Below are 20,388 nucleotides of genomic sequence, written 5' to 3' on the forward strand. Positions count from 1 at the left end.
GTTTTGTACATGAGGCTTAAAAGTTAAGGAATCATCAATCAGTATTCCCAAGTATTTATAAGAATCAACAATCTCAATTTCACCACCCTCAAGTGTGACAACCTTTGGGATAGTTAAGGGCCTAACCTTAGAGCTGGTAAAAAGCATTAGTTTAGTCTTATCAGCATTTAAAATGAGTTTCAACTGAAGTAAATTATTTTGTACCACAGTAAAAGCATTTATCAAATTTTCAATGGCCTTTTCTAGGTTAACAGCACAGCAATAAATGACTGTGTCATCAGCATAAAAGTGAAAATTTGCATCAGATACATTTTGTCCCAAGTTATTTATGTAAATAGTAAATAGAAGAGGCCCCAGTACAGACCCCTGAGGGACACCCTTGAGGATGGGAACAACTTCTGAGCATAGACCATCATATTTAACACACTGTGACCTATCACAAAGATAATTTGAAAACCAAGCAACGGCATTCTCTGAAAGCCCAGAGTTTAGCAACCTAAGTTTTAGAACATCATGATCAACTGTGTCGAACGCTTTGGATAAATCAATAAACAGTGATGCACAATGTTGCCTCTTATCTAGGGCAACAGTGATGTCATTAACCACCTTGATTGCAGCTGTGATGGTACTGTGTCTTTTTCTAAAGCCAGATTGGTAGGTTGATAAGATGGCATTATTGTATAAAAACTCCTTAAGTGAGTTGCTCACAAGATTTTCAAGAACTTTAGCTAGTACAGATAAATTAGAAATGGGTCTATAATTGTTTAATGTAGATGAGTCACCCCCTTTTAGAACTGGAAGCACAAAGGCAGATTTCCATATTTTTGGTATCTCATTGTTTTCCAGTGTGAGATTGAAAAGATATGCAAGTGGCCCTGCTACAAAATCAGCTGCCAACTTCAAGAAATAGGGATCCAAAAAATCTGGTCCTGGTGGTTTTTTTGGGTCTAGGATTTTTAGAGCTTTATGCACCTCTGAAACTGAAAATGGTTTAAAATGAAAAGGCTGATCAATGTGCACTGGAATATCAGAGCAGGGTTTCGCAGGCACAGAACCCACAGCATCAAACAGAGAACCAGAGGAAATAAAATGACGATTAAAACAGTTTAACATCTCCATTTTATCATAGATAGCTACTGAATCTTTCTTAATGAAAGTAGGTAGAGTTTGCCCGTCATTGCACACTGACAGAGATTTAATAGTCTTCCAGAATTTCCTGGGGTTGTTTAGATTTTCAGTGGTGACCGACAGGTAATAATCTGATTTGGCTTTCTTGATAAAAGAGGTACATTTATTTCTTAACTGTCTAAAAAACAGCCAGTCCGCCATGGAGCCAGTAGTCCTAGCTTTAACCCAAGCCAAATTGCGCTCATGGATAGTATCAGCAAGTTCAGTGGAAAACCAGGGGTTGTCACGGCCCTTAACTCTAAATTTCCTGAATGGGGCATGTGTATTTATAATTTTCATGAATCCATCCCTGAAGAAAGTCCAAGCTGTCTCCACATCAGGAATAAGCTCAATTCTATCCCATTTGAATTCATGCAAATCATGATGAAATCCCTGTTCATTAAAATATTTAAGATGTCTCTTACAAATGATTCGTGATTTTAGTTTAGGAATCTTCGTGTTTCTTATGACCACAACTAAGCAATGGTCACTAAGATCATTGCAAAGAACTCCTATAGCTGAGTATTTATGTGGGGCATTTGTCAAAATTAAATCTATTAAGGTGGACCTCGCAGGACATTTAAGATTTGGACGAGTGGGTGAGTTTATCAACTGCGTGAGGTTAACCGAATCACAAAATGATTTGAAATTGTCAGAAACTGGGTTAAGCCAGTCCCAATTTAGATCCCCAGCTAAAACAATTTCGCTATAATTTAATCTGGACAAGAGGTGTGTCAAAGATTGCAGAGCATCATTTAAGGCAGATGGAGGCCTATAACAACCAACTACCGTAATACAGAAGGCATTTGAAATTTTCACATTTATCGCCAAAAAATCCAATTTCTTAGGGATAGATTCAGAATGCGCAACATTGACGTGAAATTTTAATTTCACATAAATGGCAACGCCACCTCCTTTTCTTAGTCTATCAGCACGGAAAACATTATAGCCCTCCACAGCAATGTCTTTGTCTGTGACTGATTTTGTCAGCCAAGTTTCAGATATTACAACAACGTCTGCATCTGTGGTTGTAATCCATATTCGCAGACTGTAATGCTATTCTCCTGAGAAATGCTGGCAAAAATTTATAAGATTTTTGATAATCTTATAAATAAATTTTATTTAAAAAAAAAAAAAGATAAATGTTGACAAAAATTGCTACCATGTTTGTTGCTGTGAACGAGCGAGTCGCCTGGGGTCCGTAACTGGGGTCTGTATTGTAGGATACGGACCCGCTCGCCAGCCAATCAGAGCGCAGGATTTGATGGAAACTGGACCGCGAAAAAAAATTACTTATTGCACAACAAAAAATGCATAATATTGAACAATATAGCAGCAAAAATTAGAATATTAGCAATACAGCTGTCAGCTGCAGACCTGCAGCCCAACAGGCAAAAGTCACACACAAAAGCCTGTAGTATAGTGCCAGGAATAGAATCGAGGTCAATCATGCAACAGCACCATCTAGTGACCAGTGCCTAGAATGTGGTTTAATGTATGGTTGCGAATGGCAGTCGGTGCACGCAGCGAAACCTTTTTTTCACTTCTGGTTTGAGTACCAGGATAGTCTAAACCTATATATTATACCTTCCTATTTCTATAGTTATTACTCATTTTCAGAGGGGAGTAGGAGAGATTTAGGTGTGGAAAATACTCTGCATTGTTCAATTTATGGTATTTGATTGTTTTTGGCGTGCAAGTGACCACGCAGCGCTGATGTCGCACAGCGTGGTGGAGCGCCACATATTCCCGCTTTGGGGAAAGCCCTGCATATGAAACTTTGCCAGGCCTTTGGCAACAGTTTTGTGTATGAAAAATAGAACATAAAGCTACTGTTAGGGTTTTGCTGGGAATCGAACCTGGGTCGCTGGTGTAGTAATCCAGCAAACCCCCACGAGGCCACCAGGGGAATGACTCAAGTGCAGAGGCGTGAGGCGAAAGTAGAATAGAAAAAACAGTTTATTTACAATGTTCAAAAGTCCAAGGCAAAAAACAAAAATATAATCCAAATGCTCAGAAGATACATGTGAAAAAATAAAAAATATCCAAAAGTTCAAAGTCAAAGCCAAAAATCAGAAAAGAAAAGGCAAAAATGCAAACGCTCAGAAGATCCAAAATGTAAAGTACAAAGTCCAAAAGAAAGCAAAATGCCAAAAAAACACAAGGGCATGAGCAAGGTACACGGGACAGAGGTTACTAGTCATAAGCAGCACAAAGACTCCGTGACTAGGGACCAAACTGAGGAAGTATTTATACACAAAATAAATTGAACACAGGTGACGATAATGAGGACTAGGCGGGGCACAAGGCACATGAAACACAAAAGCACATGGCTGTCAAAACAAACACAAAACACAGAAGCAGTGGCGGCCTCTAGAGGCCAAAATAAAAATGACGATAAAAACATAACAGCAGCCTCAAGAGGCCAAGACAGTCCCCAGTCCTAACAGGACCCCCCCCCCCCCCCCCCCCCCCCCCCAAGGAGCGTCTCCTGACGTTCCCAGGGCGATCCGGATGGGCCGAATGGAAGTCCCGACAAAGTTCTTTGTCTAACACGTCCTGAGCGGGGACCCAACAGCGCTCCTCAGGGCGATAGCCCTCCCAGTCCACAAGATATTGAAGCCCGCCGCGGACCCGGCGGGAGTCGAGCAGGCGGCGCACCGTGAACACAGTCTGACCCTGGAGGATGTGGGGAGGCGGGGGATTCCTAGGGGCAGGGGCATACGAGGACGACAGTACGGGCCGCAACAGGGATACATGGAATGTGGGGTTGATCCTTAGAGTCCGGGGCAACTGGAGCCGGTAGGCGATGGGGTTCACCCTGCGCACAATCTTGAAGGGGCCAACGTAGCGAGGAGCAAGCTTGCGGTTCTCCACGCGCAGCGGGAGGTCCTTGGCGGACAGCCAAACCCACTGCCCAGGGCGGAAAATGTGGGCAGGCCTTCTATGGCAGTTGGCCTGAGTCTGGTTGGCCCTGGAAGTCTGGATGAGGGTCCTCCTGACCTTGTTCCAGGTCTTGCGACACCGTCTCACGTACTGGTTGACCGAAGGCACCCCAGCGTCCTCCTCCTGGTCCAGAAACGGAAGTGGCTGGAACCCGAATTGGCACTGGAACGGCGACAGCTTGGTGGCCGATGACTGCAGGGTGTTGTGGGCGTACTCTGCCCATGGCAGCCAGGTGCTCCATGAAGTCGGGTTATCCATCACCAGGCCTCGCAGGGTGGTTTCCAGGTCCTGGTTGAGCCTCTCAGTCTGGCCATTGGACTGGGGGTGGAACCCAGAGGAGAGGCTGGCAGTGGCCCCGATGAGTTTGCAGAACCCCCGCCACACTCGGGAGGAGAACTGGGGCCCTTGGTCTGAGACTTGGAAGACATGCGTGAATATAAGTTTGGCTGTTTCGAGAGCAGAAGGGAGCTTGAACAGTGGTATGAAGTGGCAGGCCTTAGAGAATCTGTCGACTATGACCAAAATAACAGTGTTACCTTGAGAGTCTGGAAGGCCCGTGATGAAGTCGACTGCCACATGGGACCAGGGACGCCGGGGAATGGGCAGAGGATGCAGGAGGCCCTGGGGATGCTGTCGTGGGTTCTTGCTTTTGGTGCACACATCACAGGACAGGACGAATGACCTTACTTCCTTCTCCATGCTTGGCTACCAGAAGCGTCTTTTCAAGAAGTCCAGGGTCCTCCGAGCTCCCGGGTGGGCGGTGAGAGGGGACAAGTGACCCCACTGGAGAACCTTGGCCTGGGCTTGACGTGGGACGTACAAGAGGCCCGGTGGCCCCGTCCCAGGACCGGGGTCCTTGTGTTGAGCTCGTCGGACAGCCTCCTCAACACCCCAGCGGACAGGGGCCACAATCCGGGACGCAGGGATAATAGGCCCAACTTCACCCTCCCTGTTGGTGGGCGAGAACGGCCTGGAAAGTGCGTCAGGTTTGGTGTTCTTAGAGCCTGGGCGGTACGATAGGGTGAAGTCTAATCGACTAAAAAACAAGGCCCACCTAGCCTGTCGTGGATTCAGTCTTTTGGCTTGCTGGAGGTACTCCAGGTTCTTGTGGTCCGTCCAAACCAGGAATGGATGTTGTGCTCCCTCCAGCCAGTGCCTCCACTCCTCAAGGGCCAGTTTAACTGCGAGCAGTTCCCGATCCCCCACATCATACCGGGACTCCGCAGGGCTCAGGCGGTGGGAGAAGTATGCGCAGAGGTGCAACCTTCCATCCGAGCATTGAGAGAGTACCGCACCGATGCCACTGTCTGAGGCGTCCACCTCGACGATGAGTAGTTGGGAGGTGTCCGGGAGGACCAGAATGGGTGCCGTGCAGAAGCGGTGCTTGAGGTCCTTGAACGCCTTCTCCGCTTGAGGAGACCAGACATAGGATCCACCTGTCTTTTTGGTGAGGTCCGATATGGGCGCTGCTACAGAACTGAAGTTCCTGACGAACTTGCGGTAGAAGTTAGCAAATCCTAAGAACCGCTGAACTTCTCTGATGGACTTGGGAGTGGGCCAGTCCCGGACGGCCAGGGTCTTGGCTGGATCCATCTGGAGTTGTCCTGTCAGTACAATAAAACCCAGAAAGGAGACCTCAGGAACGTGAAACTCACACTTCTGGGCCTTAGCGAATAGATTGTTCTGTAGCAGCCTCTGGAGGACCTGGCGGACGTGGTGGCGGTGCTTCTGCAAGGTCTTGGAAAATATTAGGATGTCGTCGAGGTAGACAAAAACGTACTGGTTGATCATATCCCTCAAGACGTCGTTGATAAGGGCCTGAAAAACTGCTGGCACATTGGTGAGTCCGAAGGGCATCACTTGGTACTCATAGTGCCCTGACGGGGTGTTAAAGGCAGTCTTCCACTCGTCTCCCTGTCGGATACGGATGACGTGGTATGCGTTCCGTAAGTCCAACTTGGTGAAGACAGTGGCGCCTTGGAGCAGGTCGAATGCTGTGGACATCAGCGGAAGGGGATAGCGGTTGGGCACAGTGATCTTGTTAAGGCCTCTGTAATCAATACACAGCCGGAGCCCCCCCATCCTTCTTGCCGACAAAGAAGAAGCCGGCACCAGCGGGTGAGGTGGAGGGTCGAATGAACCCAGAGGCCAGGGCATCCTTGATGTACTCCTCCATGGCCTTGCGTTCTGGCTGAGAGGGAAAACAGTCTGCCACGAGGAGGGGTAGTCCCAGGGAGCAAGTCGATGGCACAGTCGTAGGCACGGTGTGGAGGAAGAACGGCAGCCCTACTCTTGCTGAAGACTTCTTTAAGAATCCAGTACTCTGTGGGAACTTGAGATAACTCGGTGAGATCAGGAGGCTCGGCAGAAGACACAGGAGAGCTAGAGAGCAGACAAGAGGCATAGCATGCAGGACCCCATTCCACAACCTGGCTTGTTACCCAGTCTATATGAGGGTTGTGGCGGGTAAGCCAAGGAAGGCCTAGGATAACTGGGAACTCTGGTGAATGAATAAGGTGCAGGGAAATTTCTTCTTTGTGACCTTGCGACTGGAGAAAGACTGGAGAAGTAACTTGGGTGACTTCCGTCACGTAAAGCTTGGCCATCCAGGGCAGACACAGACAGCGGGACTTCAAGAGGTGCAGTAGGGACATTAATTCTTCGGGCAAAGTGGACATCCATAAAGTTTCCAGCTGCCCCGGAGTCTAACAAGGCCTGGCAAGAATGGAAGGACTCACCCCAGGAGATGGAGACCGGGATGTAGACTCCTTGGCCAGGGAGTTCAGGAAGGCCCCATCACAACCCTCCCTCGGCTGGACGGGGTGGTCCTTTTCCTGAGAGCTCGGGACATGATGCTCGGAAATGGCCAGGCTTGCCAGAGTAGATGCAGCACTTGTCCCTCCTTCTGCGCTCCCTCTCAGATGCGGAGAGACGAGTATGGCCCACTTGCATGGGCTCTGGACAGTCACTGGAGGAGGTAGACGGGCTCCATGTTGAGGCAGTGAGGCAAGGGGACCTCAGGACTTGGTGACGCTCTCTAATCCTGTTATCAAGACAAATAGCATGCGAGATCAGAGTTTCGAGGTCACTTGGGCATCCGATAGAAGCCAGGCCGTCTTTGATGGGGTCAGACAGACCATGGTGGAAGGCTGAAACCAGGGCAGTCTCATTCCATCCGCTGACTGCTGCGAGCGTCCGGAACGAGATGGCATAGTCTGCAACGCTTCCTCCCTGCCGGATGGACATGAGCTTCCTGGCTGCATCTTTACTGGTGTCTGCCTGATCGAAGACACGAAGCATCTCCTCTGTAAACAGCTTGAAATCGGAGCACTTGGGTCCCTGCCTCTGCCAGATGGCCATTGCCCAAGCTCGTACCTTACCAGCTAATAAGGTTATCACAAAGGCAATCTTGCGGCGATCCGTAGTGTAGGTAGTATGCTGGAGCTCAAAGGTGAGTTGGCACTGGGTAAGGAACTCCCGCCACTCACTGTGCTTGCCGTCATACCTCTGTGGTGCAGGAAGGCTGGGTTCGCGAGGTGAAGGAGGCAGCATGGCAGGAAGCACTGGAGCGGGAGGAGATGGTGGAGCAGAATCAGGAGTAGGAGATGGGGGCAGAGGAGGCAGCTGTGCCAGGGCTTTCCCAATTTGTTGAAGCAGTATCTCGTAGCGAGCGAGGGTCTCACGCTGGCTTGCAAGTGTTCGTCCATGAGTGTCCATGGTAGTTCCAAAGCATGTTAAAGCGGCCGTAATTCCCTGAAGGTTAGCTGGGTAGACAGTTGAAGAAGCCTCTGCTGAGTCGGTCATGACGGAGTCTTTCTGTTAGGGTTTTGCTGGGAATCGAACCCGGGTCGCTGGTGTAGTAATCCAGCAAACCCCCACTTGGCCACCAGGGGAATAACTCAAGTGCAGAGGCGTGAGGCGAAAGTAGAATAGAAAAAACAGTTTATTTACAATGTTCAAAAGTCCAAGGCACAAAACAAAAATGTAATCCAAACGCTCAGAAGATACACGTGAAAAAATAAAAAATATCCAAAAGTTCAAAGTCAAATCCAAAGCCAAAAATCAGAAAAGAAAAGGCAAAAATGCAAACGCTCAGAAGATCCAAAATGTAAAGTACAAAGTCCAAAAGAAAGCAAAATACCAAAAAACACAAGGGCATGAGCATGGTACACGGGACAGAGGTTACTAGTCATAAGCAGCACAAAGACTCCGTGACTAGAGACCAAACTGAGGAAGTAGTTATACACAAAATAAATTGAACACAGGTGACGATAATGAGGACTAGGCGGGGCACAAGGTACATGAAACACAAAAGCACATGGCTGTCAAAACAACACAAAACACAGAAGCAGTGGCAGCCTCTAGAGGCCAAAATAAACATGACAAGATAAAAACATAACAGCGGCCTCTAGAGGCCAAGACAGTCCCCAGTCCTAACAGCTACAATACTTCTTGTATAATTTTAATGATTTTGTTCGTCTGTATATAAATAGACAGACTAAAATCTGTGTCATTTATGATTACCTTTTGTTTTTTATTTTCTGTCAACAGAGCAAGATCTTCAGAGTGTCGTGACGAGACATAAAAATTGGCTGAAGACTAAAAATCGTTTCATAGTTGAAGAAACTGCTAAAGATAAGAACAAGATTTCACTTAATGACATGTACACAGATCTCACTATTACAAAAGGAGAGTGTGGAGCTTGTAATAACGAGCATGAGGTTTTGATCACTGAGAATTCACAATCTTCATATGAGACCAGTATCAACTGCAATGACATCTTCGATCAGGGAGGAGAAATCAAAACTGTTCTTACGAAGGGTGTTGGTGGCATTGGAAAAACAGTCTCTGTGAAGAAATTCATCCTTGACTGGGCTGAGAATAAAGCCAATCAAGATGTGAAGTTTCTGTTTGTGCTTCCATTTCGTCGGCTGAATCTGATTAAAGATGTCTCTTATAGTTTTCATGAACTCTTGGTTAACTTGCATCCCCAGCTTAAAGGCTGTCACCCAAACATGTATGTTGACCAGAAAATTTTATTCATATTTGATGGCCTTGAGGAGAGTAGAATTCAAATGAACTTTAAACAAATTCCAACCATCTGTGATGTTCATACCAAATCCACAGTGGAAGCCTTAATTGTACACCTCATCAATGGAGAGCTTCTGCCTTCTGCTCTTATCTGGATAACTTCGCGACCAGCAGCAGCCAATCAGATACCCTCCGAGTACATTGATTGTGTGATGGAAATTCAGGGATTCAGTGACTCTCAAAAGGAGCAGTACTTCAAAAAGAGAGTGACTGATGATGACAAAGCCAAGAGAATTATCTCGCACATAAAGACAGCAAGGAGTCTTCACATTATGTGCCACATTCCAGTCTTTTGTTGGATTTCAGTTACTGCCCTTCAGCCTTGGCTTACCCTCAAGTGCAAAGAAGAAATCCCCACAACTCTGACTGAAATGTACTCTCACTTTTTACTCGTTCAGGTAAATAAGAAGAATGAAAAGTTTGACGAAAGAGATGAAGTAGATTCAAAATCCTTGCTGGAGTGCAACAAAAACATGATTCTGAAACTTGCCAAGTTGGCTTTCAAAGAACTGCTTAAAGGAAATGTCCTCTTTTATGAAAAAGACCTGAATGAGTGTGGAATCGATGTCAAAGAATCCTTTTTATACTCTGGGCTTTGCACTGAATTCTTTAAAAGGGAATCAGTTTTATATCGTAGAAAAGTCTACTGCTTTGTGCACTTGAGCTTCCAAGAATTTTTTGCCGCTCTCTACGTGTTCTATTGTTATCTATGCAAAAACATGGAGGAAGTGAAGATGTTCCTACCAAATACCAAGGCTGTGACTTCAGAAATACCATTGGATGTGCTAATGAAGCATGCAGTGAATGAAGCCTTAAAGAGCAAGAACGGACATCTTGATCTTTTCCTCCGTTTTCTTCACGGCTTCTCACTGGAATCCAACCAGAAACTCCTGTTCGGTCTACTGCCCTGTACCACGAGCAGCTCAGAGAGCATCATGAAAATAAAACAAAACTTGAAACGTGGACAAAAAAAGATGATCAACCCTGAGCGCTGGCTCAACCTGATACACTGTTTAAGAGAAATGAAGGATAACACTCTTCAGCAAGCAATTCAGGCTTACCTTGAGTCCAATAAAAAGTCCAAAAAGCTCACTCTTGCACAGTGTTCAGCAATGGCTAACATGATTCAAGTTTCAGAGGAAGTGATGGATGAGTTGGAGCTAAAAAAATACAACACAACAGAAGAGGGGCGCAGAAGATTAATCCCAGCTCTACGGAACTGCAGAAAGGCTGTGTGAGTATATCTACTACGATATGAAATGTAACTGCTCTCTACCTACCTACCTACCTTTTTTTTTTTCCCCCCAGAAAACAATTTATCCTGGTTTTTAGGATGTAGACAAGCAGCGATATCATCATACTTCAAATGTTTAATCATGGACATAGGTTGATCAGAATTTTATAGAATTGGTTAATAAATTAATGAATACCTATCTGATTTTTCTGATTGCTGTAGCCTGGCAAACTGTAACCTTACAGAGACGTCCTGTGAAAATATCACATCAGCTTTACAGTCAGCAAATTCCCCCCTGAGAGAACTGGACCTGAGCAACAATGACCTACAGGATTCAGGACTGAAACTGCTGTATGAAGGGCTGAAGAGTGTAAAATGTAAATTAGAGATACTAAGGTAAGGAAACGCACTGTAACAATTATTGCAAAAACGTATGTTTCCCCCGCATGACTGTGTAGATTTCCTCCAGGTTCTCCAGTTTCCTCCCAAAGCATGCCAGAAGTTGGATCGCCTTAGGTGTGAATGAATGAGTGTGTGGTGCCCTACAGTGGACTGGCATTCTATCCAGGGTGTACTCACATCACACCTACATTCCAATAGCCTAGTAGTTTCCTGCACAGTGGATTGCACAGGTTGTTCAAGTCAAGTTAATTTATTTGTATACACTTTAACAATGGACATCGTTGCGAAGCTGGTTTACAGAAAAATATAAATTTTAAACATATCCCTAATGAGCAAGCCTGAGGTGACAATAACAAGGAAAAGCTCCCTGAGATGACCTGAGGAAGAAACCATCCTCATTTGGGTGATAACAGGTAGCATGACTTATAAATAACATATTCAGCCACATTAACTAAGATTCCAAACTGTAGGGAGTGGAAATGCTCAGTTCAAAGGAAATTGTGTAGGGAAAATCTGAACAACGGTTCATCAGTTCACCGGAAGTTGACAAGCAATATTACTCATCGGTCATTGTTGGAGTTGACAATGATGACAGCAGCAGGGTGCATGAGACCTGGCATTAATTTCATGCACCATTAATTATCATCAAGGATGATGATATTAGGAATGCCAGCAGCGCTTGCCATACAGGAAGCGCCTATCCGTTTACATAGTCAGTTGCAAATTTTTGACCGCCATGTACGGTACCAACATAAAAAGTATGTTCAGCTTCACAAGTGTTGGGTATTTTATAGGAAAAAACCTGAATTTTCAGAATATGCACTCAGATTTGCATGATACTGATTATTTTTGACACGGCGATCTTTTTTTTCTGAATGTCGACAGTGAAACCGCTGGGCGCGGCCATGTTGGATTTTGGTTGAAAGTCAATGACGTGTCGCCCCGTGACATTAGACTCTAGCTCGCTTTCTACTGGTCGACACTGGCTGAATTCGATACCACAGGTTGGGAACAATCATGACCAGGCCTGGAATTTCGTCATTTTAGGGGCAAGGCCACTTGGCCTTTTGTGCTGTCAGTTTTTTGAGGGCACCAAGGCCATAAAATAAAACAATGATTTTAAGTTCACGTCTATAATGAATTTAATTTAAGGAATACAATATTCAAAGTCCAGAAACACAAATGGGGTCAAAACCAGAAAAGCAATACAAAATACAAGGTTTGGTAATGTCAGACGCAGGGTAAAGAGCATATACTTCAAAGTCTGTGTGTTACTGAGATTCCTTATATGCATGTGCTGTGATTGTGCTCTAATCAGGAACAGGTGTATGGTAACTAGTCCTAATGGTGCTGCGTGCATGGACATGAGAGATGTAACCAGATAACTGTGACACATCATGTTTGATATTCGATTGTAACTATATAGTAATTATGTAAAATGAATGTGCTGGTTCACTGCTGTCCACCAGGCACCTAGCAGAGCCACACCATAATAAATGTGGTGGTATTGTTTCTGGCACATAGCATGCGGGTCTGTCATGGAAAAATGACAAACACCAACACCAGCCTCATCCTTTTGCAAGAGAAAGAAGGTTTATTGCAGAAACGGACAAGTGATGAGAGTTCGGCACACCCCTCATACCATCCCTTTGTTCTCAAATCTATACTCTTTACTAGATAAAAAGGAGACATCTATTGCATTACATCTATTGCAATTACATGCCCTGATCACGCTCCGGGAGCATGATCAGCTCTAAAGCTGATTGGATCTTCTCTAATCGCTGGCTGGTACGCACGTCTGCTACGCACGTAATGAGCATGATAAGATGCACATGTTTCGGTGCAGAATGTTCTAAGTCGTTAGTCCTTGAAGAGGCAACGCTCAGTGAAAAGGAAAATTACAAAACAGTATGACACTAAAATTTACTCTACAACTCCCCTTTTATCATGTAAATGATGATATTAAATCTATAATTCTGTCAAACAAAATGAAATCAAGGTAGCTCATGACAACAGATACATCGTTGCCCATAATTCAAGACGATTCAACCAGGCCTTTCATGAGGCATGTCATGAGGAAATAATGCTGAGGCTGTTTTTCCTAGTGTAAAGCACTCTAAGGTATTGAGCAAGTATAGTCAGTAGATGAAAACGTCTTACTTAAAACTATCCTTTCTTCTACAAGAGTTTTGCTACTGCGGTCAGAGGATCATCATCATCATCATCCTCATCATGGTCCTCGGGGGGGGGGTCTGGAACCCAATCTGGTTTGGGATACAAGTCAGGTTGATCATTGTATGGGCCATAGTCACCTGAAGATGCACACTTATCAACCTATTAGTCACCGTCCAGCCTATGGCAATAGTCAGTCAATGAACTACGTAATGTTGGGTGTTTTCTATAGACGTCTCCACACCTAAGGCACTTAGTCCTGTCACCTAAATCAGCTAGGTATCGTACGTTAGTGTATGTGTAGTCAGAATGTATTCTTTCAGCTACCACCATGTGATTGGTATTATCAGTCAGTATGTCATGAACCCAGTTAACAGTTTGATCTCTTTCTATCTTTCCAGCTGAGAAGTCTGCCACCCGGAGTACCTGTGGTGTCAGACACTGCTCCTGTAATACGTGTATTGATCTCTGTCACTGGACAAACTACCAGATACTACTTATACCATGTGTGAGGTTCACAATTAGGTACAGAATGAAGAATGTGTTGGAATGCACAGTCTGTCATGTGGCTGTGTGTGTGGATGTGTCGTTGCTCATGTTCGTTGGTCCCCTTAAGGGCCCCTTGATAGAGTGTCCACTCACGGTGCGACGAGGCCCCCTGAGGGCTTCTTGAATGCTGTCTTAATCTCCTTCCTGTACCAGAGCCTCCTTGTGCTGCTTGTCCGTTGGTTCAGGTACTCTTCTGCAGTGGCTGGCATGTACCCACATGGCTCTGTTGTCCACCTTTACAGGTGACTGTGTGGTGAACAGCACTTGGGATGGTCCCGTCCACCTGGACTTGTTCCACTTCGTCCTTCTGAAGTCCTTTATCACCACTCAGTCACCAGGTTTCAGGTCATGCAGTGGTCCCAGCGCCGGGACTGGTAAGGTTGATCTTACCTCTTTGTGAATATTATTCAGAGCAGAAGAGAGGGTTGCACAGTAATTCAACAGCACATCACATAAGGACATATCAGGGCATCTTGGTGTAATGGGACCTATCCCTGTGTTTGGGGGTCTTCCAAACAATATCTCAAAGGGGCTCAAACCATGCTTTGGTCTTTCTCTCATTCTCATCTGCATTAATACTATGGGAAGGACCTTTGTCCACACTAGTCCTGTTTCAGCAAAGCATTTGCTCAGTTTATTCTTCAATGCCCCATTCTCCCTTTCTACCGCTCCTCCACTAGCAGGGTGGTATGCACAATGTTGTCTTAAGTCTATTCCCAGATAGTTACCCAATTGTTTTAATGCCTGGCTTATAAATGGTGTGCCATTATCACTGGAAATCTTCCTTGGAATGCCCCATCGGGGAATTATATCTCATAGGAGGGCCTTGGCCACTGCGTCTGAGTCCTGTTTTGCTGTAGGGAAAACTTCTATCCACTTGAAGAACAAATTAACCATCGCCAAGCAATACCTTTTCCCCTCACTAGGTGAGAGTTCAATGAAGTCCATTTGTAGATGGTCAAAGGGGTTATTTGGGGTTGGGTGTGCAGCCTGCTCCAGTTTTAGCCCTTGTCCTACGTTGTGCAAAAATTTTGAGAGTAATTGGTGTCTTTTAAACCATACTGTCTCATATGCAGCATCCTTTCCATTATGCACGTGGGCCATGCAGTGAAGGTCCGTATGCTCCATATAGTCAACACCATGTGCTACAACTGTGTCATGTGCTTGCTATACGAGGTATTGAGTTACATTAGTTAAAGTGTCTGGACAGAGCTTCCACTCATATACATAAACAGGGAGCTTTTGTTCATGTAAAACACATGTCAAACTGGTATTTGTCACTGTAATGCCCTCTGGGGGTGATGTAAGAACCAAGCCAAGCTTGCACATTAAATCTCACCCTAGTAAATTAACTGGGCAGGAAGAGATCAGGAATGACTGCTCCACTTCTTTTCCATCTTCATCCTGACATGACCGGTTTTGAGAACTTTTCTACAACTGAATGGTTTGTTGCCCCAGTTGTGCAAATTGATCGAGAACTTAGTTCAAATGGTAAATGCAATCCTCCCTGTTTAATGACTGAATGAGTAGCTCCTGAATCTACCAGGAAATTAAACTTCTTTCCCCGTATTGTCAATGGCATGCACAGAAGCTGGGTAAATGGGAAGGCTGCATATTTAAGGAAAGATACATTTTCATCACCTAGCTGCGTTTGGAGGTCATGTAGCTGTCTAATGTTGTCTGTGCGATTAGGCTAGGGTGTATGTTCCTGTATAATGTGAACTACCTGATTGGTTTCGTGTTGTGTGTTCAAGTTCAGGTTTATTATAAAGCCCTTTAAAAACAACAACAGTTGCCCAAAGTGCTGTACAGTCCATCTAAGTTAAGAGTAATTAAATAGATAAATAAATAAGTAAGAATGAAGTGAATATACATAATCATATATAAGACCTAAAAGCAGATAAAGTACAGAAACATAAGATCACACATAGACCCTAAAAGCAAATCATGGACAACAGACATGGATCTTCACTATACCAAGTCACATAACATCACACCACTCATAGAGAGTCAAACGCCAGGGAGAAAAAATGTGTTTTCAGGCGGGACTTGAAGATGGGCACTGAGGGGGCAAGCCTTACATGCAATGGGAGTTCATTCCATAGTTTGGGGCCTATAACTGCAAAAGCACAATCCCCCCTACTCTTTAGTCTAGAGGGTGGGACAGTTAGCAGTAGTTGGTCAGAGGACCTCAGTGATCTCAAGGGTGTATGATGATGAAGGAGGTCTGCTATGTAGGATGGGGCTAAATGTTTCAGAGACTTAAAAACAAACAACAGAATTTTAAAATGTATCCTGAAATGCACAGGGAGCCAATGAAGAGCCTTCAGAACAGGTGTGATGTGCTCACGCTTGCGTGTTCTGGTCAGGAACCGTGCTGCAGCGTTCTGAACTAGTTGGAGCCTTGACGAGGAAGAGCAGCTAAGACCAGCATACAAAGCATTACAGTAATCAAGGTGGGACGTAATAAAAGCATGTATAGCAGTCTCCAGATTACTAGGAGATAGAAACGGTTTGACCTTTGATAGGAGTCTTAAATGGAAGAAACTAGATTTGACAACAGTATTTATTTGTTTCTCCATTTTGAAGTCTGAGTCAAAAATTACACCTAGATTTCTTACTGAATCTTTGACAAAAAGACTCAGAGGGCCAAGGTCCAAGTTATTTTTGCAGGCCTTGCTGGGTTTGCAGAGTAAAACCTCAGTTTTGTTTTCGTTTAAACTTAAAAAATTCAAGGACATCCAGGCTTTAATGTCCTCAAGACAATCAATGAGCTTAGAAACTGACTGGGAGTTAGTGGGCTTCAGTGGCATATAAATCTGGGTATCGTCAGCATAACAATGAAAGGAGATGTTATATTTCTTTAAAATGGAACCTAATGGCAAAAGGTAGAGGGAGAAGAGGATAGGGCCAAGAACTGACCCCTGGGGGACCCCATAGGGGAGGGGTGCAGAGGAAGAGGTGTGTTCTCCAATGCTGACAGAAAAACTTCTGTCAACAAGATACGACTTGAACCATTCCAGGGCTGTTCCCTTTAAGCCAACCCACTGTTCTAAGCGATCAATAAGGATGCTATGATCTACTGTGTCAAATGCAGCTGTAAGGTCAAGGAGTACCAGAATCACAAAATCACCACTATCAGTAATTTGCAGCAAATCATTAAAGACTTTAAGGAGTGCTGACTCTGTGCTATGCCGAGCTTTAAAACCAGATTGAAAAGGCTCTAGAAGATTATTTGCATCTAAATGAGATTGAAGCTGTTTAAATACAATTTTTTCCAACAGTTTAGATAGAAATGGGAGCTTAGATATAGGCCTGTAATTAGAGAAGACTGAGGTATCCAGGTTTGGCTTCTTAATTAAAGGCTGCACAACAGCATGCTTAAAGTGCATAGGCACAATGCCTGATGTAAGACTGGAGTTTATTATGGCTAAAATACTGGCTCCAGTAGTGTCAATAGTGTCTTTAATGAGACGTCGTCGTGTTACCTCCTCTGTTCTCAGCTGCCTCTCCATCCCTCTCCCTCACCCATCAGTCAGCTTTGGGTTGCTCTGCTATACACTCTCGCAAAGTGTCCTATCTTCCCACAGTTGTAACACACCAGATCAGATCTGTTAACTCTTCCTCTACCAAGTCTCCAGTCTAGGCCCATCTTGGCAATAAGTCTCAGTTCATGTGTGGTAGGTCTGAATTCTCTGCAAAAGATCAACAGCTCTTCCCCAAACTTCCTTCCTCCCACTTCACACACATTAGGGAGGTGTGTCATGCTTTCCTTGATATCTTCCAGAGTCCATGGGTGGTGAACCAGCATAGGCCCATCTGTCCCTGCCACTTCCACCATCAGCATGTTCAATGCCTCGTTGCCATCATCCTCTGGATGTGAGCCTACTGTGGGCTCTTTAGCTTTTCTCTGTTTCCTTGTCATCAGTGGTGATGGCTCGCTCTGATGAGGTGTCGTGAGGTGGTCCTCGTATCTGGGTGGTGTACCTGTGACCTCTGCCAGGTCTGGGTAGAATGGGTGCCTCACCGGGTCTTGGAGAAACTCGGGACTTCTGAAACCAGTTTCCTGACTAGATACTGAAATACTCTTCTCTATTGAGGGTGCGTGTATGATTGATGTGATACTCGCACTGTTCCATGCAGTGATGCCTTTCTTCCTCTGCCAGGTCTGGGTAGAATGGGTGCTGCGCCAGGGCCTGCAGGGGAGGTGCACTGGGCATAGGCAATGTGAGGACTGGGGCTCCTCCCTCTGCTACTGGTGGTGTTGTAACAAAGTGTTGGGTCATTCTCATTTGGCTGTGGTAGTCGTCGTCTTGGCAGGGCAGACTTGAGGTCAGGATCAGCCTGCAACTTAAAACACTGAGAAACAGATGAGGGCCCTGCCTGTTGTTTTTCTCTCTTATGTGCCTCACTCTGCCACTCTCAACACTTTCCAGTTTGCTAAAAATGCCTCATTTTTTTTTGTCTAATTCATCCTTCTCTTTCTTATCTAAAGCCTTTTTTAAGCCTTCCAATTGCCTCATACTAAAACTTCCCTTTCCGGGAAACCCGCATTCTTTTACCCAGATATCAAACTGTGCTAGAGAGTCTTCCCCATAATTAACTCTCATGAATGTTATGTTAGGACTATCATATGAACAACCAGAGTGCCTTATCGTGTGCCGTGTTGTCTTCAGTGCCTTTGTTATGGCACGAACCCGTTTTACTTCAAATTACTTGACTCTTTGTTACAGAGGGAAAATCTTATGACAGCTGTATGCATAGAATAATGAAATAAAACTTGCATTCACGGTATATATAACTTGCACCACCCACACTGCGTGTATACACACACACACTGGAAATCTTTCTCGCGTGCGCGGCACAGCTCGCGCGCTCTCTCTCACTCACACACACACACACACAGCGCCTTGCAACTGTGTGTGAGAAGAAAGTGGAGAGCGAGAGATCAGAGTAGACAAAGGAGAGCACACCGGTGTATATAGAACGAGCCTGGTGTTCTTATTATCTATGTAGGAACAATTTAACGTGTCATGGGCGGTGATCAATGACTGAGAGTCAATGGCGGATCCGTCTTTTGCTGGGAACTACCCGTCACAAGTTATGCCATTCAGCCAAACTACCTCTGAACCAACTTGCTTTCGTTAGTTTAACCAACTTGCCGTAGTTCCATAAGATGTACCCGTCGGTATAAATCCTTAGTTTTTCTCAAGAACTAAGGGAAACTTAATCCTCGGCCATCACGGAGGTCAAAGTTCCCAGAACACTTCTATCTTAGAAACCCAGTTTCTAGATCATTGACTCCTCACTGATACATCTTTGCCATGACAGACATTAAACTTCACTGATCAGTAATTTCAATACTCCTTTAATTTTGTAAACTTTAAATAAGGTCAAACAGAATTGGTGGTTCCTACCTATTAAATGGTGGACTGCAGCGTTTCCCGCCTCTGGGCAGCAAAGGGCGCACCGCCTCCTCTCTGAAGAATATGAGGTTTTGAGGATGGATGTTTGTTTCTCCACAAGCGTCCTCTGGTCCGCTTGCCGCCCAGAAGACCGCAGAAGTCGTGCAGCCCACCCAGGGATGCCAAGATTTGTCATGGAAAAATGACAAACACCAACATCAGTCTTGTCCTTTTGCAAGAGAAAGAAGGTTTATTGCAGAAATGGACAAGTGATGAGAGTTCGGCACACCCCCTCATACCGTCCCTTTGTTCTCAAAACTATATATACTCTTTACTAGATTAAAAGGAGACATCTACTGCATTACATCTATTGCAGTTACATGCCCTGATCACGCTCCGGGAGCGTGATCGGCTCTAAAGCTGATTGGATCTTCTCTAATCGCTGGCTGGTACGCACGTCTGCTACGCATGTAATGAGCATGATGAGATTAACATGTTTCGGTGCAGAATGCTCTAAGTCGTTAGTCCTTGAAGAGGCAACGCTCAGTGAAAAGGAAAATTACAAAAGAGTATGACATTAAAATTTACTCTACAGTGTCAAAGAATGGAATAAGTATGTATTCATAACTGCAATGCGCATCTCATTATTGGCATCACTGCCACAAAACAATGCAGAAATTTATTGATGCAAAATAAACTACACGACACAATTCAGTGGTTCATATGCTGCCTGCCTGCCAGGTCATCCAACTCCAGTTGGTGGCACTATAAGCTTTCTCCATACGGTACATCTCTGTCTTGCATTGCATTAACCAGGTCACTGCCTGTCAGACTGGTGTCTTCCTCAATGATGGATTTCAGCGTCAGAGTAGGACGTCGACGTGCGTTTTCAGGTTAGCAGAACTTCCCTTGCAGGTTCATCATGTCTCATAATATGGCCTGCCAGTTACAGTCTATGATGCTGGTGATGGATGGGAGCTTGCTGTATAACTCTCTGTTGGTTGTATGTGATCTCCAGGAGATGTTTTGGTCAGCCCTCAGGTAACACGTATATGTGCCATCAGGTTTCTTTGAAAGGGAGGTCATAAGGGACCAAGACTCTGAGCTGTACAGGAGAATGGACTCAACAGAAGCTTTGAAAACTTTCAGCTTAAAGGTGGGGTACGAGATTTTGGAATAACGGTTCCCGCAAGCCATATTTTGAAAAGAAACACGCCCGCCCTCGCCATGCTCCCACCCCCCGCGTCTCCACCCCTCCTCCCCCTTATAAAGAGAAAATCAGGCTTTATAATGGGTGTCTATTGCGTTACACACCAGTGGAGCTCGTTAAGTTAGAATGTAGAGAACTTGGAAAAATAGCTCAAACTTTCTCATTTAAACTGTGTTTTCAGCCCCAATTTTCACTCCACACACATACTTTTC

The 20,388-nt window shown here is 45.0% G+C and overlaps 1 protein-coding gene across 3 annotated transcripts in view; it reads left to right on the plus strand.

Annotated features, from left to right (window-relative positions):
- LOC132866418 (NACHT, LRR and PYD domains-containing protein 3-like) overlaps positions 1 to 20,388 on the plus strand; it is a 105,746-nt gene that overhangs the window by 47,130 nt on the left and 38,228 nt on the right. For all 3 annotated transcript variants that reach the window (XM_060899177.1, XM_060899179.1, XM_060899178.1), the window contains 2 exons: positions 8,665 to 10,438; positions 10,661 to 10,834. In XM_060899177.1, coding sequence (XP_060755160.1) covers positions 8,665 to 10,438; positions 10,661 to 10,834 — 1,948 coding nt within the window. The remainder of the gene's footprint in view (positions 1 to 8,664; positions 10,439 to 10,660; positions 10,835 to 20,388) is intronic.

The sequence above is a fragment of the Neoarius graeffei genome, chromosome 18 (assembly GCF_027579695.1).
Source record: "Neoarius graeffei isolate fNeoGra1 chromosome 18, fNeoGra1.pri, whole genome shotgun sequence".
In the NCBI taxonomy this organism is placed as follows: domain Eukaryota; kingdom Metazoa; phylum Chordata; class Actinopteri; order Siluriformes; family Ariidae; genus Neoarius; species Neoarius graeffei.